The 24,408-nt window shown below is 34.6% G+C and overlaps 1 protein-coding gene across 1 annotated transcript in view; it reads left to right on the top strand.

The window, feature by feature from the left end:
• The window catches only part of LOC136034070 (clathrin heavy chain 1-like), a 150,949-nt gene that overhangs the window by 65,387 nt on the left and 61,154 nt on the right, over nucleotides 1-24,408 (top strand). The window contains exons 10-14 of the mRNA XM_065715188.1: nucleotides 978-1,174; nucleotides 8,025-8,294; nucleotides 13,002-13,148; nucleotides 16,457-16,675; nucleotides 21,282-21,547. Coding sequence (XP_065571260.1) covers nucleotides 978-1,174; nucleotides 8,025-8,294; nucleotides 13,002-13,148; nucleotides 16,457-16,675; nucleotides 21,282-21,547 — 1,099 coding nt within the window. The remainder of the gene's footprint in view (nucleotides 1-977; nucleotides 1,175-8,024; nucleotides 8,295-13,001; nucleotides 13,149-16,456; nucleotides 16,676-21,281; nucleotides 21,548-24,408) is intronic.

Raw genomic sequence — 24,408 nt, 5'->3', positions numbered from 1 at the left:
CTTCACTCTTCGCTACATCACGCGAGGTTTTTTATTTCTATTCAATCCTTTTTTTCTGACCTCATTCAAGGGAATCCTGAGTTTTATTTGACCCTAGGTGGATTACCAAAAACCAAGATCTATAGGAAACTAGTACCATTTTAATCATGATTTACGCGTCAATAAGTTTCCAGTTCTGCCTTCCCGGAAAATTACATAGAACTCGTACCATGTCTCAATAATTGAGAGGGTAAATATTCTAGACTTGTTAAATCTGATTTTCTTTTCGTGCTTTAGGTTTAGCCTAAAAAGTCTAAAGTTAAACTTAAACTCTTGGGGTTTACCTAAGATTTAAGTCTATAGAAAATAAACATAAAATTCTAGGTTTAGTGCATTTTAGGTTTAGCATAAAAGGTTAAAATTAAACCAAAAATTTCATATCTTGTCTAATTTAGGTTTAAGATTCGGTGAATCATTCTTTTTCTCTATTCTAAATTTAGCATAAAATGGCTAAATTTACCCCTAAAATTTAAGATTTACCTATAATTTAAACCTACAATTTTACGTTCAGTCCATTTTAGATTTAGGAACTCGCTAAATCTGATTCTTTTTCACCATTTTAGGTGTAGCATGAAAGGCTAAAACTAAACCTAAAATTTCAGGATTTACCTTAAATTTAAGCGTAAAAACTAACAAAAGTTTCTGGTTTAGTCCGTTACAGGATTTGGTAAATCTGATTCCTTTTCTGTATTTTAGGTTTAGCATAATAGGCTAAAATTAAATCTACAATTTTAAGATTTATCTAAAATCTAAACTAATATTTTCGGTCTAGTCTATTTTAGGTAGAAAGCTTTTTTAGCATGAAAGGCTAAAAGTAAACCTAAAATTTTAGGATTTACCAAAAATTTAAACCTTAAAAAAACAAAACTTATAATTTAGGTCTTGTCCAATTTAGATTTAGGAACTCGCTAAAACTGATTTCTTTTTCTCCATTTTAGGTTTAGCCTTTGCTCAGATGTTAGTGCAAGACGAAGAGCCATTAGCCGACGTATCTCAAGTGGTAGACATTTTCTTAGAGAACAACCTCATCCCTCAGTGTACTGCATTTCTGTTGGAAGCCTTGAAAAATAACAGACCTACCGAGGGCCCTCTCCAAACACGTCTGCTAGAAATCAATCTTCTTAGCGCTCCACAGGTTTTTTCTCTTTTTTTTTTAAGCCTTGAGAAAAGAGAGATTCATTTAACTTTCCAAAACAGAAGTCAATACCAGTCCAAGCCAATCTAAGGGCCCTCCCGAGAAGCATAGAACTTATCTGAGGTGGTTGACGAAACTGTATTAATTAGCTGAAACGCCATTGCTCTAATCTAGCTGTCATCTTCTAATGAGCACTTCAAATAACACGTCAGAAACATCTTACCAAACTTAATTTTGTAATCATTCTCAGAAATATTTCTTCAATTATTGTCTTAATCGAAGAGGTATAACTGATTTCACAAGTAGTAAGGTTTCATTTGTAGGTCCCTAAAAAAAGATTTAGGAACTATTAAAAGATTATTCTTACAAAAATCATTCTTTTTGTAAGAAAAAAAAAATCTTCAATTAAATCTATAAAACAACGACATATCACCAGTAGTTTTTATTTTGGTTAAGGTAGTTCCAACCTGTGACCTCCCACGAGGCAGAGTAAATGTCGAGAATGCTGAAACTACCCAATAGGGTGCTAATTTCTGTACAGTACCAAGTGCAGTAATTTCGTAGCGGAATATCTCAGGTTTGCTGAACTATCAAAACATGTAAGGTTATAAAAATCAGATTTTTATTTGGTTTTTAATCTGATGAAACTAATATGAGAATGGGGAAGTTCGATTAGTTGATGCCAAAAAATAGAAATACCTAAAGAAAGGAACGAAAATACTGACTGGATACTGTTATTGGTTCACCAAGGACATTTATTTTGGGAAATTAAAAAATCAGATTGTATTATTGTTTGTATGTTTGTTGTAAATTTTCTATATTAAATAGAAAATTAAATATAATTATTAATAGAATTAGTATTAATATAATTAATTATTATACTATATAATTATTATTAACCGTGCTAACAAAAAAAAAAAAAAACCCATAGTAACCACAAAAAACCATGCTAAAAAAAGAAGAAATCTTAATACCAGTCTTAAACGGAAATATATCAACAATTTTGGCATATTTGGTCAAGATTCTTCCAATCTATGATCATCCTAGAAAGCACAGTAAATGTTTAGCATGCTGAAATAGTCCGTGGATGCTAATGTATACTGCTGCTGACCATGGGTGCTAATGTCTACACAATACCGAACATCCCAATTGTTCTCTCGGTCTTGAGGTCTCTTCACTATCAAAAAATTGTAAGGTATATACCGTGTTGTTCCCTTAAAAAAAAATAGGCATATACCGTGTTGAATGAAAAATTAGGTATATACAAACCAATAGGGTGCTAGTATCTACATAGAATCGAATATCAGAATCGATGAACAGATATCTGGTTTGCTGCTGTATCAAAACATGCGAGGTTTTAAAGTCGCTTTTTATTTGATTTCTAGTCTTAAACACGGTAGCTTGGATTATAAGGTTTTTAAACGAGAAAACATAACCACTCGATTCTCTAAGTTTGATTTTGTATATTCTGAAAATGTACGAAAAGCAAAAGAAGAACGAAAAGCCATGCTAACTAAAAAGAAATCTAAATGGTTAAATTCACCAATTTTGGTATATTTGGGTCAAAATTTTTCCAATCTATGATCATCCTAGAAAGCACAGTAAATGTTAAGTGTGCTTAAATAACCCATAAATGCCAATGTCTAATGTTTACACAATCTATGGGGGCTAATGTCTACGCAATACCGAACATCCCAATTCTTCGCCCGATCTTGGGTTCTCTGTATTATCAAAAATTTTAAGGTATGTACCGTGTTGTTCCCTTAAAACATTTAAATATATGTACAAACCTGAGCATGGAAGTTTTTATACAAATTTTTTTCATACGAGATATTTTTTGTACGAGGGAATTCTTCTCTTGCTAGTAATAGTTTTTGAATTAGTGAACAAATTATTTCTTGTTACAGCTACACCTAATGGTTTATAATAAAGTGGATATAAAAGTTTATGTTAACTGTTCTGTTTTTATTTCTAAGTATGTGTTACGGGGGGTTTATGTATTTGCGTTAGATGTGCCTGTATTCCCCGTTAATATGTATGTGATGGTGCTAAAGGGTAGTTATGTCCAAAGTGAATAATATTATTACAAATTGAATGGACTAGAGTGGAACAATCAAAAGTTTAAGCATCGTTTTACTACTCAAAAAGAAAGAAAATTATTCGAAGAGCAGAAAATAATTTTAGCCCTATAATAATTATAGTAATAATTTTAACGACTATAAGAACAAAAAATTGCTTAAAAAATCCTCATTCATTTTTTGTTAATGAAACAAAGTTGTATTTTTAAAATAAAGTTCAACTTATTTGCTATGATTTTACTTTTAATTTGTCAATTCGTTTTGTTGTCCATATTTTATTTACCTTTAAGTTACCACCTGTTATTTTAGAAAAAGTCATTTTTACTTTCTCTGATCGATCAGTATGTTTCTATCAATTATAATGATGTTATTGACGAGTCAATATTATATTCCTTTCTGCTTGGATTTTGTTTTTATGGCACTTGTATTAACCAAGTGGCACATAGTAATCGCAAATTCTGTCTGTCTGTCGGTCCTGGTTTTGCTACTTTAGGTACTTCCAGGGAAGCTAGGACGATGAAATTTGGCAGGTGTATCAGAGACCGGACCAGATTAAATTAGAAATAGTCGTTTTCCCGATTTGACCATCTGGGGGGCTGGGGGGGCATTAATTCGGAAAAAATAGAAAAATTTAAGTATTTTTAACTTACAAACGGTTGATCAGATCTTAATGAAATTTGATGTTTGGAAGGATATCATGTCTCAAAGCTGTTATTTTAAATCCCGACCGGGTCTGGTGACATTGGGGGGGGGGGGCTGCGAGGGGGAAACCTAAAATCTTGGAAAGCACTTAGAGTAGAGGGATCGGGATGAAACCTGGTGGGAAAAATAAGCAGAAGTATTAGATACATGATTGACATAACCGGAACGGATCCGCTCTCTTTTGGGTAGATGGGGGGGGGTTAATTCTGAAAAATTAGAAAAATAGGGTATTTTTAACTTACGAACGGGTGATCGGATCTCAATGAAATTTGATATTTAGAAGGATATCGTGTCTCAGAGCTCTTATTTTAAATTCCGACTGGATCTGGTGACATTGGGGGGGGGACCTAAAACTTGGAAAACACTCAGAGGAGAGGGATCGGGATGAAACTTAGTGGGAAAAATAAGCACAAGTCCTAGATACATGATTGAGATAACCGGAACGGATCCGCTCTCTTTGGGGTGGTTGGGGGGGGGTAATTCTGGAAAACTAGAAAATATGAGGTATTTTTAACTTACGAACGGGTGATCGGATCTCAATGAAATTTGATATTAAGAAGGATATTGTGTGTCAGAGCTCTTTTTTAAATCCTGGCCGGATCTTGTGAACATTGGGGGGGGGGGGGGAGTTGGGAGGGGAAACCTAAAACTCGGAAAACATTTAGAGTGGAGGGATCGGGATGAAACTTGGTGGGAAAAATAAGCACACGTCCTAGATACATGATTGACATAACCGGAACGGATCCGCTCTCTTTGGGGTAGTTGGGGGGGGGGGGGGTTAATTCTGAAAAAAAATTAGAAAAAAATGAGGTATATTTTAACTTACGGGCGGGTGATCAGATCTCAATGAAATTTGAAATTTAGAAGGATATCGTGTCTCAAAGCTCTTATTTTAAATCCCTGCCGGATCTGGTGACATTGGGGGGATTTTGGGGTGGGGGAACCTAAAATCATGGAGAACGCTTAGATTGGAGGGATCGGGATGAAACTTGGTGGGAAAAATAAGCAGAAGTTTTAGATATGTGATTTACATAATTGGAACGGATCCGCTTTATTGTGGGAGGGGGGTTAATTCTGAAAAATTAGAAAAAATGGCGTATTTTTAACTTACGAAGGAGTGATCGGATCTTCATGAAACTTCATATTTAGAAGGAACTCGTAACTCAGATCTCTTATTTTAAATCTCAACCGGATCCAGCGTCATTGGGGGGGGGGGAGATTGGACCGGAAATCTTAGGAAATAGGCCTACTTAAAGCGGTGAGATCAGGATGAAACTGGATGGGAAGAATAGAAACCTGTCTAAGATACGTGACTGACATAACCGGACCGGATCTGTTCTTTTTGGTGGAGTTGGGGGGGGGGGGTAATTTTGAAAATTGACGTATTTGTAACTTACGAAAGGGTGACCAGATCTTAATGAAATTTGATATTTAGAAAGATCTTGTGCTTTAAAGCTCTAATTTTAAATCCCGACCAAATCCTGTGACATTAGGAGAGTTGGAGGGGGGGGGGGCCGGAATTTTTGGAAAACGTGAAAATTGGGGTATTTTTATCTTGCGAACAGGTGATCGGATCTTAATGAAATTTGATATTTAGGAGGAATTCATGTCTCAGAGCTCTTATTTCAAATCCCGACCAGATCTTTTGACATTTGGGGGAGTTGGAGGGGGAAATCTTGGAAGACACTTGGAGTGGAGGAATCGGGATGAAGCTTGGTGGATAGAATAAGCAAATGTCCTTGATACGTGATTGACGTAACCGTACTTGACTCACTCTCTTTGGGGGAGTTGGGGAGGGGTTCAGTGATTTGGCGAGTTTGGTACTTCTGGACGTGCTAGGACGATGAAAATTGGTAGGCGTGTCAGGGACCTGCACAAATTGACTTGATAAAGTCGTTTTCTCAGATTCGACCATCTGGGGGGCTAAAGGGAGAGGAAAAATTAGAAAAAATTACGTACTTATAACTTACGAGTGGGTGATCGGATCTTAATGAATTTTGATATTTAGAAGGACTTCGTGACTCAGAGCTCTTATTTTAAAGCCTGACCGGCTTTAAGTCTGTGATTTTCCTTTTAAATCAATCTATTGATTCTTAGAACTTTGTTAGAGCTCATACCATATGAGCTCTTGGCTCTTAGCTCTTCTTGCCTCGTCACAAGAGCCATTTTACCTCTTAGCTCTTGTTGTTCTTCAAGCGCACTCTTCACCCTTGTCCGTATTTGAGGGACTTATTAGGTCAGCTCTTTTGACAGGGCTGAAACAAAGGCATTGATATAACGACTTATCAGGTCCTTTTAACTATCACTTGTTCCTTTTTTATGGCACTTGGTATCTACCAAGTGACATATAGTGATCGCAAATTCTATTGGTCTGTCTGTCCCGGTTTTGCTACTTTAGGCACCTCCGGGTAAGCTAGGACAAAAGAAATTTGGCAGGCGTATCAGGAACCAGACCAGATGAAATTATAAATTGTCGTTTCCCCGATTCGACCATCTGGGGGGGGGGGGGGGTGGACGGTTAAATCGGAAAAATTAGAAAAAAGGAGGTATTTTTAACTTATGAATGGATGACCAAATCTTAATGAAATTTGTTGTTTGGAAGGATATCGTGTCTCAGAGCTCATTTTTTAAATCCCGACCGGATCTGGTGACATCGGGGGGAGTTGGGCTGGGGAAACCTAAAATGTTGGAAAACGCTTAGAGTGGAGGGATCGGGATGAAACTTGGTGGTACAAATGAACACAAGTCCTAGATACGTGATTGACATACTGGAACGGATCCGCCCTCTTTGGGAGAGTTGGGGGGAAGGGTTAATAAAAAAAAATTAAAAACAATGAGGTATTTTTAACTTACGAAGAAGTGATTGGATGTTTATGTAATTTCATATTTAGAAGGACCTCGTAACTCAGATCTCTTATTTTAAATCCCGACTGGATCCAGTGTCGTTGGGGGGGGGGGGTGGAAATCTCGGAAGACGCTTAAAGCGGAGAGATCAGGATTAAACCTGGTGGGAAGAATAAGCACAAGTGCAATATAAGTGACTGACATAACCGGACCAGATCCGCTCTCTTTGGTGGAGAGGGGGAGTATTCCTGAAAAATTAGAAAAAATGAGGTATTTGTAACTTACGAACGGGTGATCAGATCTTAATTAGATTTGATATTTAGAGGTATCTTGTGCTTTAGAACTCTCATTTTGAATCCCGACCAGATCCTGTGACATTGGGGGGAGTTGGAGGGGGGAACCGGGAATATTGGGAAACGCTTAGAGTGGAGAGATCGGGATGAAATTTGATGGGAAGAATAAGCACAATTAATAGATACGGGATTGACATAATTGGAACGGATCCGTTCTCTTTGGGGGAGCTGGAGGCTGTTAATTTAGAAAAATTAGGAAAATTGAGGTATTTTTAATTTAAGAATGGGTGACCGGATCTTAATTAAATTCGATATTTAGAAGGAACTCATGTCTCAGAGCTCTTATTTCAAATCCCGACCAGATCTTTTTACATTGGGAGGAGTTGGAGGGGGAAAGCGGAAATCTTGGAAAATGCTTGTAAATGTCGTAGGTTCGTGATTGACGTAACCGGACTGGATTCGCTCTCTTTGGGGGAGTTAGGGGGTGGGGTGCAGTGCTTTGGCATGTTTGGTGCTTCTGGACGTGCTAGGACGATGAAAATTGGTAGGCGTGTCAGGGAGCTGCACAAATTGACTTGATAAAGTCGTTTTCTCCGATTTGACTATCTTGGGCGCTGAAAGAAGAGGAATAATTAGAAAAATTGAGGTATTTTTAACTTACGAGTGGGTGATCGGATCTTAATGAATTTTGATGTTTAGAAGGACCTCGTGACTCCAGAGCTCTTATTTTAAATCCCAACCGGCATCAAGTCTCTGATTTTCCTGTTAAAGCAATCTATTGATTCTTGGAATTTTGCTAGAGCTTATACCATATAAACTATTGGCTCTTCCGACATCGTCACAAGTGCCATATGAGCTCTTGTTTTAATGTTAGATTTGTTGCCTTGTTATGGCACTAATTGCTTTATTTATTATTTCTAATTGTTATTGTAGGTAGCTGATGCCATTTTGGGGAATAACATGTTTACTCATTACGATCGGCCACACATTGCCCAGCTGTGTGAGAAGGCTGGTCTTCTCCAACGTGCTTTAGAGCACTACTCAGATCTATATGATATCAAACGGGCAGTTGTTCACACGCATCTACTGAATCCTGATTGGCTGTTGAACTATTTTGGAACGCTCTCTGTTGAAGACTCTTTGGAATGCTTAAAGGCAATGCTCACGGCAAATATCAGGCAAAATTTACAGATCTGTGTCCAGGTATGTGTTCTTACCTAAATAATAATAATTTTATTTGGTATTTTTTGGGTTATTTGGGGTTGTTTGGGAATGTAGCCAGTCGAAGATTTTTTTGGACGCATAAAGTCATTTTCATTACTAGGAATTAAATACAGTAGATAACAAATCGATTGCAGAATATAATTTTCTGGAAGGACAGGAAGGCAGAAAGGAGGGTCCTAGGGTCTTAATAGTTCAATTATCAAATGAGTTTACATCGGAAGTCTCAAGTTAATCCTCACAACTGTTATTAGTGGAGGAATCTCAAAATTAAAAAAAAAAAAAAAAAACAGAATTAACCAAAGATAACGTCTAAAACCAAGGCCGTATCCAGGGGGGGGGGGGTTGTTTGACTGGGTTTGAACCCCAATCCACCCCTAAAATTTTTGTTAGGCTCTTGAAAAAGTTACAAAAATGCACATACACAATTGTGATGGTTTTGTGAAGCTTGTTAGTCAAAATTGGTAGATTGACATAGATAGACAAATGACAGAATTGATCAACAGATGACAAAACTGACAGAAATGTCTTCAAATTTCCAGAAAGTATGTGCTCCTAAATTGATAAACATGACTAAATTGATATTATTTGTTGTATTAGGGTTAAGGTTTATTGCAAAGTTGGGCCCCAAGGGTCTTCGGTCTGGTCCTTTCTCTTTTAGTTCCATTTTCATTTCTTTAATTGCCCTTTTTCCAGGTACCATGTCCAATGGACAATCATATTTGAGCATTTTTTTTTGATTTTCCATATTTACCTTAGACCTTTGTTCCTCTGGTGCCATCTATGGTGTATAGAACGTCGACGAAGCCAAACCATTTATCGTGCATGGATGCATGCATACTGATATTTCCACTTAAAGCGAGGACTAAGATATATACATCTGCAATTTTTCCTAATCCTAAGAAGGTGGCTTCCAAGAGTACCACAGCAGCACCAAACTTCTATTTGGTTTACACCAGATGAAAGTCTTTACTGAAAACTTGAATCTGTTTAGTGAAAGCCGATCTGTTTTTATAATAGACACTAATCCTTTTTTCATTTCATTTTGAACCGCTGTTTTAAAACCATTTCTGGAAATTCGGTGTCACTTTTTCCCCGAATCTGTTTTACTGCCTACATGTTGTTTAGTTCTGTGCTAAAGACTTAATATTTTCTCTACGCCTTAGCTAAGTTACACTTCCTTAGGTTATACCTTCTAAATTATTAGTTTGTTCTCTCCTTTGTTTTGCCTCCTTAAGTTATACCTGTTAAATTATTAGTTTGTCCTCTCATTTTTTATAACTTCCTAGGTTATACCTCCTAAATAATTACTTTCTCCTCTACTTTGGCATCCCTCTCCTTTGTTATACCTCTCATTGCCATACCTCCTAAAATATTAGTTTGTCCTCTTCTTTGACATCCCTCTATTTTGTTTTACATCTCCTTTGTTATATCTCCTTATGTATAAGGTGGGGTACCTTTGATATGCCTCTCCTTTGTTATACCTTAGTCCTGTTTAAACCTCTTTTTTCCATCTCTATCGTTTTTTTTCAGTTTTTAATTCGTTCTTTTGTTTTTATTAGCTCGTTTTATCCTGTATTACATAAAAAAACTAGTTTTTCTAACTGAAAGTAAGGAGCGACATTAAAACTTAAAACGAACAGAAATTACTCTGTATATGAAATGCGTTGTCCCCTCCGCAATCCCTCGCTCTTTATGCTAAAGCTTTTAATTGTTTTAAAAAGCAGAATTGTGGTAAAGAGTCAAACTTTAGCGTAAAGAGCGAAGGATTGCGGAGGGGACAACCCATTTCATATACGGAGTAATTTCTGTTCGTTTTAAGTTTTAATGTCGCTCCTTACTTTCAGTTAGAAAAACTAGTTTTTTTTATGTAATTTCTGAACGTTTTTGAATTAATGCATGTTTGATTTTGGCTCTCCACACATAAATTATTAAAATGAAATTTACATTTTAATTCCTTTTTTGGCTAAATGGCTTTCTCTTAGTTCTGATCAGACGATTTTGAGAAATAAGGGATGGGGAAGGAGGCCTAGTTGCCATGCAATTTTTCGGTTACACAAAAAGGCAACTATAAATTTTAATTTTTAACGAATTTTTTTATTAGTAAAAAATATACGTAACTTAAGAATTAACTTACGTAACAAACTTTTATATTCTTAAATTTTTATTATGTATATGAGGGGGTTTGTACCCTCGTTAATACCTCGCTCTTTACACTAAATCGTAAGTTTTGTGCCGATTCTTTAAGAATGACCCCTGAATCAGAAAGGCCGTAGAATAAATAGTTGAAATTACTAAAAATACTATAGCATAAAGAGCGAGGTATTTATCTCCTCCTAAATACCTCGCTCTTTATGCTAAAGTATTTTTAGAACCCCTCATATGCGTAATAATCTCTGTTCATTTTAAGTTTCAATGCTACTCCTTACTTTCAATTGAAAAAAACTTTTCCATGTTTATTTTTTCATTGTTTTTTTTTTTAGTAATTTTAGAAAATTCTGCGCCCTTTTCTTTGAATTTTCCTTCCCCCCATGACATATTTCTCCAAGTAAAGCTCCTCCCACATAGCCCCCTCCCCTCAACCCCACCCCCAAAACCATAAAAATCCCCTGGAAACGCCTGTACACTTCCCGATAACCATTATTATATGTAAACACTGGTCGAAGTTTGTAACTTGCAGCCCGTCCACCAGGGACTGTGGGGGAGTAAGTCATTCCCAAAGACATAGTTATTATGGTTTTTGACTATGCGGAACAAAATGGCTATCTCAAAATTTTGATCTTTTGACTTTGGAGAAAAAATGAGCGTGGGAGGGGGCCTAGGTGCCCTCCAATTTTTTTGGTCACTTAAAAAGGGCACTAGAACTTTACATTTCCGTTAGAATGAGCCCTCTTGCAAAATTCTAGGACCACTTGGTCGATACGATGACCCCTGAAAAAAAAAAAAAAAAAAAAAAAAAAAAAAAAAAAAAAAAAAAAAAAAAAAAAAAAAAAAAAAAAAAAAAAAAAAAAACGCACCCGTGATTTGTCTTTTGGCAAAAATACGAAATTCCACATTTTTGTAGATAGGAGCTTGGAAATTTTGCTAGAAGGTTCTCTGATACGCCGAATGCGATGGTGTGATTTTCGTTAATATTATGTGACTTTTAGGGGGTGTTTTCCCCTATTTTCTAAAATAAGACAAATTTTCTCAGGCTCGTAACTTTTGATGACAAAGACCAAATTTGATGAAACTTATATATTTAAAATCAGCATAAAAATCCAATTCTTTTGATGTATATTTTAGCATCAAAATTCCGTTATTTAGAGTTTCGTTTACTATTGAGCCGGGTCGCTCCTTACTACAGTTCGTTACCACGAACTGTTTGATTTGACGACATTTCATTGAATTTTACCTCTCTTTGTTGTTTTTTGTATTTGATTACGTTTTTTATAACGCTTTTCTATAATTTTTTTCCTAATGTTTATTTATAATGAATTTTTATTCATCATGTTTCCTAAAAATTTTATTTAATATCTAAGTTTTTTTTTTAAGCCAATCAACTGTTTTAGATTAATTTAAATCATTCTTAAATTGCTCTTTGTAATCAATATGTTGCCGACTTCCTGTGGCCTGATTGAGCTGTATATATATATATATATATATATATATATATATATATATATATATATATATATATATATATATATATATATATATATATATATATATATATATATATATATATATATATATATATATATATATATATATATATATATATATACATATATATATATTATATATATATTATATATATATTATATATATATATATATATATATATAATATATATATATATATATATATTATATATATTATATATATTATATATATATATATATATATATATATATATATATATATATATATATATATATATATATATATATATATATATATATATTATATATATATATTCACTCTAATAACCTTCTAGTTACTGATTTCTCCATTTATTTTGAGGTTATATAATGTATCTTTGTTGAATTTCTGTGGAACGCTACTCCTCAATCCCAATCTGTTCGAAGCCTCCCGCTTTACATCTTCCCAAGAAATTCCCATTTCCCTTAAATCTTCCCTTACGTCCACTTGGAGTAGGAATGGGATTGTCTTCCTACTCATTCCATTACGTCTTCCTTATTTCATTTTATATTTATAATTTTATCTATAAAATGCATAAAAAATCCGTTTTTTTTTTGGTCCTAGACGGTTGTCGACAGGACAGTATAGGGTAATCTCTCATCCGCAGAATATGTCCTAGTCATCTTAACCTTTCTCTAATTATACCCCTTGTAAGCAGGATGGACCCATATTTTTTGTAGACCTTGAAAGCGGGATTGACCCACAGTTAACTTCCAAACTTCCTCTGTTTTTCGGAGCGTCCACGCTTCGGAACGCTTTAATTTTGTTATATTGGGACAGTTCGGGTTTAGATCTTTTTTTTTTTTATTTATCAAAACTGTATTTATTTTGCTAAGCGACATGAATTGGGGTTATATGCTATTTTTAGTTACAAAAAAAATATATATATTTCATGTCCTTATCTACATCTGAAAAGTCGTCTAATTAAATATGTGAAGTATGGCTGATGATTTGGAAGTAATTTTGGCATTTACTTTTGATAATAAGTTAACATTTTTTTTTTAGATTTCTACTAAGTATTACGAGCAGCTTGGTACAAATGCTCTGATTGAGTTATTTGAGTCATTCAAGTCCTTTGAGGGTCTCTTCTATTTTCTTGGATCGATTGTTAACTTCAGCCAAGATCCAGAAGTTCATTTTAAATACATTCAGGTAAGTGCAATTTTGACTGGTTTGAATAGTACTGACGCAGAAAATGTTTTTTTTTTTTGCTCTGAAGGAGACTTCTTCCATCGGGAAGAGCCTCCATTCCAGAAAAAGTTCTAAATAACGAAGCTGTGTTAATGACGAATTGATCATATTGAGGCAAACCAGAAAGGTTTCCTATTCCAAAAGAATTGTTGACTTTGGCTAGGTCGGCCTGGTCAAAATACCAAGACTAAGTTTTCACCAAGGTCAAGGCATACAAAACAGGAAGTTAAACATGATAAGCAAGTTCACCAATCTCTAAAAGAAGTCGAAGTGAATGAGTTAACTTGGTAGCTGAAGTCTTATGAATAATTTTTACTTGTTACTATTCTTGAAGTTGTTTGAACAAAAAGAAAGTATAAAACAAATACAACTGCCCATCTCCAGGGATAATGAGTCCTTTCCGAAGTTCATGAATACGATTATTCTTAGGGTGAATTGGCCACAGTTTCTGATTCATGAGCCAAGGAGTGTTTTGATCCTGAATGGCAGTCAAAATCCCTTTCTACTTTGATCCCTATTGCTCCCTTTTTCGACCCCTAAAAGTTCCTTAACAAGTTGTCAAGTCCCTTTTTAATGAGCAGGAATCATTTCCGAGCCCTGAACTACGTCTTGAGTGCTAGCTTTATTGAACCTAAAATAAACATGTTCATGAACCGTAAATTATCTTAAGTTCTATTATTTTCTTCAACAATCGAAAATTATAGGATTAAGAAATTAAAACAGCTAGAAACCTTTTAGCAAATAAAAAAAAAACGGATTTTTACCATGGATGCAGATTTTACCGTGTGAACTTTAAATAATTTCTTTTTGATTATTATTATTTTGTCTGATAGAAACTATGGTTAGCGATTTTTTTTTGAAGATTTGTTAATTATTTTTATTAATTTATTTATAAGCATATCATCATCCCAGACTTCTCACAGTAAGTTATTCTAAAATTTGCCGAAAGAAAATCTCAGTCATCTTTTTCTAATGAAAAAGATTTCTTGTAAGGAAAAGAATCTTATTCTTCGCAAATAGCCCCCATACATGGAAATGGCCTCCAAACTAAGTAAAGCAAGTAAAGGAAATTCGTTTTGACACATTATAGCCATTACTTACTAAATATAACGACTTACATCTTCTGTTTCTTAGCTCTGTTGTAAAGTTATTACAGTAATGATTGTAGGAGGATTGACTAAGTTTCGGAGATTTATAAACGATAAGTAATCCTCACACTAAGCCAACTATAATTAGTTAGAACTAATTATGTCTTGTTAATGAATCACGGGATTATCTTTTGCAATAACAATATACTTTATTTTATGGAAGAGGCTGTCATATAAACTATGGAGGAGGCTCATTCGATCTGAGATAAAAAATTTCTAGTTCCTTTCCAAGAGCCAAAAGTAATCGGCCAGCAGCCAGTCAACTTAAGTTGACTTAAGGAGTCAACTTCTTACTTATAGTTCGTTACCACGAGCTTGTTTGATCGAAATTATTTGTACAGTTTAAAAAGCACGCTTTTATGTTGAATAGTTTGAGACATGAAAGTCTAAATCGAAGCATGGGGCAAGTCACAGTGGTCAAGAATTGACTCAGTTTCGGAAATTTATAGACGATAAGTAATCCTCACACTAAACTAACTACAAGGGTGGGCCAAAAGTCACTGACTCATTTCAATTTCTAAATAACTTTTTTATTTTAACAGTTATATTCATGAAATTTTAGTATCATAAAGTCAAGGCGATGGAAATTGATTTTCTATCACGTACGTATGCTGTACGTTGGACGTATATCATAAGTTGTACTTATACCGTATCATGTTATATATCGTACGTTGTATGGTACTAAATTTCTCCATAAATAATTGCCAGGATCTGAAAAAAATAAAAATTATGAGAAAATAAAAAATATTAAAAAATAAAAAAAGATAATGAAAAATAAAAAGGGTAAATGACCTTTGGCCCACCCTGTATAATTAGTTAGCACTAATTATGTTTTGTTAATGAATCACGGGATTATCTCTTGTAATAGCAGTATATTTATCTGTGGCAAGAAAACAATGAAATAAAAGAAGAAATAAAAACAATGAAATAAAAGTGCCTAGTCGAACAGGGAAAACAGCAAAACATGAAATGAGTTGTCAAGCACATGAGAAACAGCAGGATCTAGTTGGCTTTAAGGTCCATTCACAATGAGATTTTACTAATGCAGGGAATTAGCTTGCACTAGTTAGTCAATTGGAATTTTTCATATGAATTTCAGCCAATCAGAAAATGCTATGAAAATCACATTGGCTCTAATTACAACTAGCTAAATCTCGGTATTAGTAAAACTTTTGAATTGAGTGGGCCTTAAGTTACTGCTGTTAGGTTTTGTTTCCTTTTAAGTAGCTTTTAAGTAACTTACTTTTAGTTACTTTAGTCCTTTGTTAGTTACTATTTTTGTTTACTTCTTTAAGTTACTCCTTACTTCAGTTACTTAAGCTACTGCTGTTACTTCCGAATAAATTTTTTCAAGGCTTTATAACAGCTTTTGTATATATCCTGAGGGTTTCAATTTAGTTAATGCTCTCCAGTAACCTAATAAAAGCGTTCTTTGTTTATTAAAAATTATTTCTGTGGTAATGAGAAATTATCAAACGTAATACTAGACATTTGTCACTGATGAGGTGGTCTGTCGTAGATGAACCCAAGATTAACGCAATTTCTAGCATTTAATAACAACAAATAAGAGAAATGGATATTTTTTCCCCGCTGATAAAGGCTTTCAAATGTAAAGCCGAAATATTCGCATTTTTGGATTGTTTAATGTATGCGTTTTAGTTTTTATCCACTGTCTTGTTTAAAATGTCAAAGCCTGATTTTTATGTTTTCATTTGTTAAAATGAAAGTATTGTAACTTCTCTCTTCTTTCTATTTTCCTCTATTATTTTTGTACCTTATTATTTGGATTGACGTATTATATTCGTTATATCATATTTATTGTGTTTGTAAATACAATGTACCCTTACTCCATACTTATCTACCTTGGTTCTGCCCTAGGATGGATGATAGACTACCTATCAGCAAATGAAATGCCATCATTTTTATACCGTTCTGAAAAAGGATTACGTTAGCTTTGCCTCTCACTGATACTCTTTTTCTTGGCTTTACTCCAATTAGCCATGGCTCTCACGTTTTTCATCACTTCCATCAGTGTGATTTTAATTCAATTGATACTATTATATATCTTGCTAGTTAAGATAATTTTAAGTATTAATATAACTCCTTTTTTTCTTCTTCAAGGCGGCTTGTAAGACAGGTCAAATCAAGGAAGTTGAGAGGATTTGCAGAGAATCAAATTGTTACAATGCTGAGCGGGTGAAAAACTTCCTGAAAGAGGCCAAGCTTACTGACCAACTGCCCTTAATAATTGTTTGTGATCGCTTCGATTTCGTCCATGACCTGGTGCTTTATCTCTACAGAAATAATTTACAAAAATATATTGAAATTTATGTGCAAAAGGTTAGTAATTGTCAATGATTTGACCTTATAGACTTTTTTCTGCCGTCCCAGTTGTTAATAACAATTCTCTGTTAGCTCGTGAAGATGGGGTAGTTAAATAAAAAAAAAACGCATTATGGATCGGCTTGTGGGAGCACTTTTTGGGTGGTAATATCAAAAACGAACCTGCTAAACTCATTCAACAGTATTTTAAGTATAAAATTAGAATATAAAACTGCGAAAGTCACTCACAGTTACTTCTTAAATGAGGAACAAATGCGAGTTTTATTTTGTTGTTTGATGTTCAAACTGTTTTCAAAATTCGTTTTCAATTTTTTTATTAACAATAAGTTGGCGAACAATGTTAAAATTAAAGTCACTTTACCAAACAGTTTGTGTAACTAGCTGTAAGTAAGGAGCGACCCGGCTCAATGGTAACCGAAACTCTAAAAAACTGAATTTTAATACCAATAGATACATCAAAAGAATCGAATTTTTATGCTGATTTCAAATATATAAGTTTCATCATGTTTCGAAAATCAAAAGTTACGATCCAGGAAAATTTGCCTTTTTCTTGAAAAAAGGGGAAACACCCTCTATAAGTCATAGAACCTTAGTAACATCACCACACCATCATTTAAAGCACACCATCAGACACACACCATCATCTAAATCACACCATCAGATTCAGCATATCCGAAAACCCTACTGTAGAGGTTTCAAGCTCTTATCCACAAAAATGTGGAATTTTGTGGGTTTTTTTTACCAGAAGAAAGCTCACAGATACGTGTATTTTTTTTCTAGGGGTGATAATATCGACCCATTGGTCCTAGAATGACGCGAGAGGGCTCATTTGAACGGAAATTCAAAGTTCTTGTGCCATGTTTAAGTGACCAACAAATCGAAGGGCAACTAGACCCCCTCCCACGCTCATTTTCTTACAACTAGTCCCCCTCCCAGTTACTTTTTAAACGAAAAAAAAGTTCGAAACGTTATTTTTATTTGTCCTTTTTTTTATTTTGTGCTCAGAAAAAAGGCCGTATCCAGAGGGACGAGGTACCGGACTTTAACCCACCCCCACCCGCCCCCCGAATTTGTTTTCTATCTTGTAAAAACAAACAAAAAAGTTTAAGAGTAGAACAAAAAAACTTAATACACAAGTCTTTCACAGTTACTTTTTAAATGAAAAAAAATTCAAGTGTCATTTTTATTCATCCATTTTTTTTGTTTTGTGCTCAGAAAAAAGGCCGTATCCAGGGGGAGGGGCTATGGTTTTAATTATTTCTCGGAAATAAACACAATCCCCACCCCGATCAAAAAAAAACTTACTGATTTTTCAGAGAATTTCATTAGCCTTTGTTAGTAACATTCTTCTGTTAAATCGCGGAGACACAGTTATCAGTAAAATTGTTACTAATATTTATCTGTGTTAGGATTGTGGAATAAGGTCTTCTAGGCTACTTTATCCTTGAAGTTGTGTGGCTTTTCCCAGTTATTATTTTTATACTCAGAGTACCAAGGAACACAATTTTTTCGATTCTGAAGTCTTTAGTACAACACCATATTTAGTCAGTGGTGTCATGTTGAATCGTTAGAATAAGTTAAGAAAATATTTTGGAAAATTTATTTCCGTCCAAAAAATTAAATTAATGCCAGCCTGTTGATTCCTAAAGACAACTAAACCTTCAAACGGAAGCTATATCTTTTAAAGATGCTTGGTTCCATATATTTTAGCTTATTTTTTGTCGCTAAAATCCCACCTCCCACGTTTATTATTTTTAAATTCGGTGCCTGCTGCTTCTAAAAACTGTGTTTCTTCATTTGGATAACTTTTAATTTCAATTCCTAATCTAGCATAGTTTTGAAAAATATATACGGTTTTATACTATTACTACTAACAACTCCATTTAGCACCAAACTGCCTCAGGCTAACGCAGCTATTCACGCTCCCCTTCCATCCCAATCTATTCAATGCTTACCTCTTTACACCCTCCCAGGAAGTTACCATTTCCCTTAAATCTTTGCTTTTGACCATCTGCTGGGTGTATAAGTTTCCATATAACAACCCAAACAATCAGATTTCATTTTCACTGTCCTTGATATTCAACTGTTCAAGAGCGGAATGTCGTCAGCTGTCAATAAAGATTAATCATTGTCTTTGAGCAGTTATGTTGCAGCAGCTTTCTAGACTATATTTTAGAAATTCTACTTTTACTACTACAAACGCTACCAATTCCTCACAGTTTTAACTCATTGAAATAGTGGACACTTTCCCCAGCGTTTGTCACTTCACTTTTTGCTGTTTCAGGGGGAAACAGGCCAAATGCACGCTTTTAATCAAAAGCTGATTTGTAAATGAGTAATGATTGGTGCTTCTTCCACTAAAAGTGCTGGTTATTAATCGCTTATTATATTTAATTGTATTTTCTGGAATGTTGAATATTAATAGGTCATCTCTGGATTAGGAATTCACACCGTTTGTTTTGGTGAAAACACAGTAAAAAAAGCTAAAATTTAAAGACATTTGCAGTCATTCCTTGCAGTGCTTTTGCAGTCATTTTTGACCACTGCTTTCGTGTAAAGTACTCAGCAATGCTAAATGCACTCTCACGCGGTACTGAAGTTGCCTGTATGCAATTTCACTTAGCTCCAGATAATTGTTAAAGTAGTCACTCAAATTCTAGCGAATCAGAATTGTCATTCCCTGATCTTCGTCTCTTGCTCAGGAAACCGGTAACTCTCTCCTCATATGCCCTGATTATATTTGCTGCTACATGGGCGATACTTAAATTGCTTATGATGTTCGAATTTTGTCCCGAAGATTTCATTCGTAGCCGAATTGTGTCGAGAAATTCAGCAAACAAGCTGTCTTGTTGATCAGGGGATTCTGGTGATCCATTTTGGTTAGTCCTTGCCTTAGTAGGAGTGAGTCACTCCTCTTAGTAGGAGGAGTGAGTAGGAGTCAATGGGAATTAGATGTTGAGTTCAGTTGGATGCGAACGCAGTCTTCTATACTTCTTTGCTGAGAATGAATTGCTGGATAAGCGGAGAGATGGACTGCTTTTTTCATAAATTTTAGGCTCCAAAAAGTTAGCTCTTGTGAAGAGCATCGTATCAAAGTCAGGACTGGCAAAAAAAAAAATATCTTAGCCGAACAGCTAATAGCTCCTTCTAGCCAAGGATTGACTCAGCCATGATACCGGTATTTGGTGTCTGACAAAATATCTGCAATGCCTCGATCATCAGCACAGCTTTACTTGCTGAAGCATAATTATGCACACTAGCTATCACGCTACCTGTTTGACTGGACGAAGAACCTCATTGGCAGCTTTCAAAATAGACCACTCACTGCTGTGAAGTTTAAGTTCTCTGATTTTAGTGTCTGAGTTGCGCCGTGGTTCTTTTCGTGAACAATACGTCTATATACGGTAAACGTAATATACGGTAAACCTAAGAGTCTCATGATGATCATACTGAGAGGGTTGTTCCACTGAAAATTCATGCCGTTTGTGATGTATGGACTAAGATTATATGTCCTTCAGGTAGCTTCAAAAATATAATGGGGTTTGGAAGATACTTCCAGGATTCTAACCCGTATTCGTGTTTTGCTAGTGTTGCTCTCAGTGTCAATACTTCACCAGAGCTCGGTCTAGGTTGGTCTGGGTATTGAGTTCTCACTATGGCTGTTAAGATCTGGATCTTCTAACTCCGAGCTAAAATCATAATCGTTGCTGCAATGTATCCAGTTTCTTCAAAGAACTATCTGCTTTCTAAGGTCAACCAATTGGTGCAAATCCAATGGAGACTCCTTTAGTTGCTTTAATGATAAAACGGCTTTATTTTTGTATTGATTTTCACATGGCAAATCTTTTCATCTGGATACGTAAGATCAGCGCTATTTTTTAGATGACAAGCATCAAAAATGCAATAAGAATTGGTAGACTGAGCTTGTAAATTGTAATCAAGACAAAGTAAATTGAGGAAATTGATCTAAGAAAAAAAGAAACAACCAAAATAGTAAGAAAAACGGAACAGAAACGGTAGTGAAAAAAAAACAACTACCCGTTTTCTATTTTTTTTTGTTTTTTTTTTTTAGTTTTCACCAAGGAAATGGTAAGAAAAAAAAAAGAAATAGGACCAGTGCTGACCCCTACCCTTTACCCATACAGAAAGAAGTCTTTCATGCTAGGCAGCATTCAGTTGTTTCAGTTGCTGTTTCTTTTTTCACGTATAATTTTTCAGTTGCTAAATTTATGCAGCCTGGAATTTTTCTTAAGCTCAAGTAACAGTAAATCAATACAATATAGATATTATAGTGTAAAAGACGTCTTTAAAATTTTGGACACCGTATAGGGTAGAGAAGACTGGTATTGACGTACCTTTTTTATTACTATTAATAAGAATTCCAAGCACATGTCTTTGGTACACCTTTATAATCAGCAATTTTAATAAAACATTTAAATTTCAACTGTTATCTTGTCTGATGCGCACATCAATAATTTCTGTGTATTTATCGAATGGAGAAACATCAAAGTCCTTTTATTTATGTTTTTTGTTTTATATAGCGTACATTGACATTATTTTCTTTCACGTTTTAACTTTGTTTACTAATTGTATTCTCTTTCAGGTAAACCCGTCACGGTTGCCAGTTGTTGTCGGTGGTCTTCTAGACGTCGACTGCTCAGAAGATATAATCAAGAACCTTATTTTCGTTGTCCGAGGTCAGTTCTCTACAGATGAACTTGTTGCTGAAGTTGAGAAGCGCAACCGTATGAAGCTTCTCCTACCATGGCTGGAGGCTCGTGTTCACGAAGGCTCTGTTGAACCAGCGACTCATAATGCTCTAGCTAAGATCTATATCGATTGTAACAATAACCCGGAAAGATTTTTGAAGTGAGTAAATTCTATTTTGTTATTTATGGTAAATAGTGGAATCTTGGTAAAAATGGCAAAATGACGCGATTGCTTTCGATCAATGGTATAACTTATGGTAATTCAGCCCGAAATGGGCTCTCAATAATTTGTCAGTGTCGGACTAAACACTGTTTTGACTTGTTAAGAGCTTTGGGGGTGGAAAATTTATCATTTTACGGATATTGAAGGCTGTAGTTCTGATACGTGTGCAAATTATTTTCCAGTTTCTCTTTTTCAATGTTAAACTAGACGCATAACTTAGGGCAAAACTTGCCCCGAAATCAGTCTAAGAAAAAATCAGTCCCTCCGTCATCCCAATGTAATGTGAACCGAGTCTTTTATTTTATTCCCCTTGTGGGTGTAGTTCTAAAACCTAATTTTAGAATATGGCGCATATCGGGGATACGATGTTTGCTAAACTTGCCCCGAAATCAGTCTAAAAAAAAACAGTCCCCCTTTCATCCCAATAGAATGTGCACCGAGTCTTTTATTTTATTGCCCTTGTGGACTATTTGTTAAAAGCCTATTTTTGGAATAAGGTGCATATGAGGGACACAGTGTTTGCTAAACTTGCCCCGAAATCAGTCTAAAAGAAAAATTAGTCGCTCTGTCATCCCAATGTAATATGAACCTAATCTTTTATTTTATTCCCCTTGTGGGCTGTTTGTTAAAAACCTATTTTTAGAATATGGTGCATATCAGGGATACAGTGTTTTCTAAACTTTCCCCGAAATCAATCTAAAAAACACAGCCCCCCCCCCCCCGTCATCCTAATAGAATATGAACCGAAGCTTTATTTTATTCCCCTTGTGGACTATTTGTTAAAAACCTATTTTTGGAATAAGGTGGCTATGAGGGACACGGTGTTTGCCAAACTGGCCCCGAAATCAGTCTAAAAGAAAAATTAGTCGCTCTGGCATCCCAATGTAATGTGAACCGAGTCTTGTATTTTATTCCTCTTGTGAACTGTTTCATAAAAACCTAATTTGTGAATATCAGGGACATGTATTTGCTAGGTCCTAACTTTTGAGGACATTTCCTTGTTTATAAGTCATAGTTTAAGTGCTGAATAAACTCTTGTAAAGGACTGTTCAAGAGCGGAATCTCGTCAGCTGTGAATAAAAAGTCTTTCGATGACACTTTGGAAAGCTTCAATTTGTGTCCCAACCTCTTCGTCAGCTGTGACTAAAAAGTCTTTCGATGCCATATTTTGGAAAGCTTCGGTTTATATCCCAACTAGTTTCCTGCATCCTTTTCTAGCTTATTGGGTTCTTGAGATATTTATATATTTTATTTTTTCCAAACTGCTATATCCTTTATTATCCTGCACAAAAACTTTTAAAAGTTTGACTTTATTAATTAAAAAAAAAATCTGCGCAATTATTTTCAATAACTCCTGGCCATATGGCAGCTGACATCAAACTCCTGGCCACTTATTACCAATCAGAAATCAATTATCTAGTGCATTTAGCCTTGCAATTTCTAACTCCTGTTCCTCAAAGTTTGTTTATGTCCTTGTGTTTTGATTGTAAGTTTGATACTAAACGATGTGCTCCTTGAAAATCACAAGGTTTGTTATATTCATGTCCTATTTCGGTTTTGTAGGTCAAGAAATTTGTCTAAAGGGTATTCTTGACATCCATATCCCTAGGGGTAATAACCTTAAATATCTTCGTAGGTCTATTATATTTAGAGCATCAAAATTGCTGATATTCATGTGGAATTTAGTAAGGATGTATATCCGACAGTAGTGTGTTTATATTATTCTCTTTCGTGTATCGCTAAGTCTCTTTTGTGTGACACTAGATTTCTTTTTTCTGATTCACACTCGTTCTCTGATATGGCTCTGATATAGCTTTTTTTTTTTTTTTTTTTTTTTTTTTTTTTTTTTTTTTTTTTTTTTTTTTTTTTTTTTTTTTTTTTTTTTTTTTTTTTTTTTTTTTTTTTTTTTTTTTTTACTGTGTTTTCACCAAAAACAAACGGTGTGAATTCCTAATCCAGAGATGACCTACTAATATTCCCCATTCCAGAAAATATAATAAGCGATTAATAACCAGCACTTTTAGTGGACTTTTATAACAGAAGCAAATTCATTTGTTATTCTGGTACTTGGTGCAAATATCTTCTTTGTTTTCTGATTTGGGTCCAGAATAGGTATATACTAAGAACATAAATTGTTGGAAAATAATAACGTAATTATTATTATGAGAATGCACAGCTGCATCCACTCCGTTGTCGCAAGGTAATAACGTAATTGTTAATGATAAAATATAATTTTAAAAAAGGGGAGACTCTTACTAAAAAATAGATGGCGGACTTTTTCACCTCTACAAAACAAGCACACGCATTAATTTTATACATTGTGTTCCTACATATAATTACACAATGTTTTCCGAGTAAACCGCTTTCAAGGAACTTGATTCGAGGAAGAAAAACAAGAACATGAAAGAAGTTTTGCAAACTAGGTTATGACCGAAGTAATTAATATTTAATATGATAAAAAATAATAATAATATTATAACCATATGATAATATTATTATAAAATAATGATAATTATCATTATTAGTTCATTATAAGTTAATTCATAATTAGCTAATTATTACTATTTGTATTTTTTTATATGGAGATTTTGTTTTATTTTTATTTACTTCGCCTTTTTTTTACAAAAATAGAGAAAACAAGTACTATGACAGTCTTGTTGTCGGTAAATAGTGCGAGAAACTCTCCGAAGATCCACACTTTGCCTCGCCACTTTTTGACTCCAGTTTAAGATGACAAGATGGAACGAAGGTTTGTCAGGAGAACTAACCAAAAGATTGTCTTTTTGTTCCTTTGATGA

Source organism: Artemia franciscana, chromosome 12 (genome assembly GCF_032884065.1).
Source record: "Artemia franciscana chromosome 12, ASM3288406v1, whole genome shotgun sequence".
Classification (NCBI taxonomy): domain Eukaryota; kingdom Metazoa; phylum Arthropoda; class Branchiopoda; order Anostraca; family Artemiidae; genus Artemia; species Artemia franciscana.
Note: the sequence above shows the minus strand (reverse complement) of the source record. Positions and strands in the feature narration are given on the sequence as shown.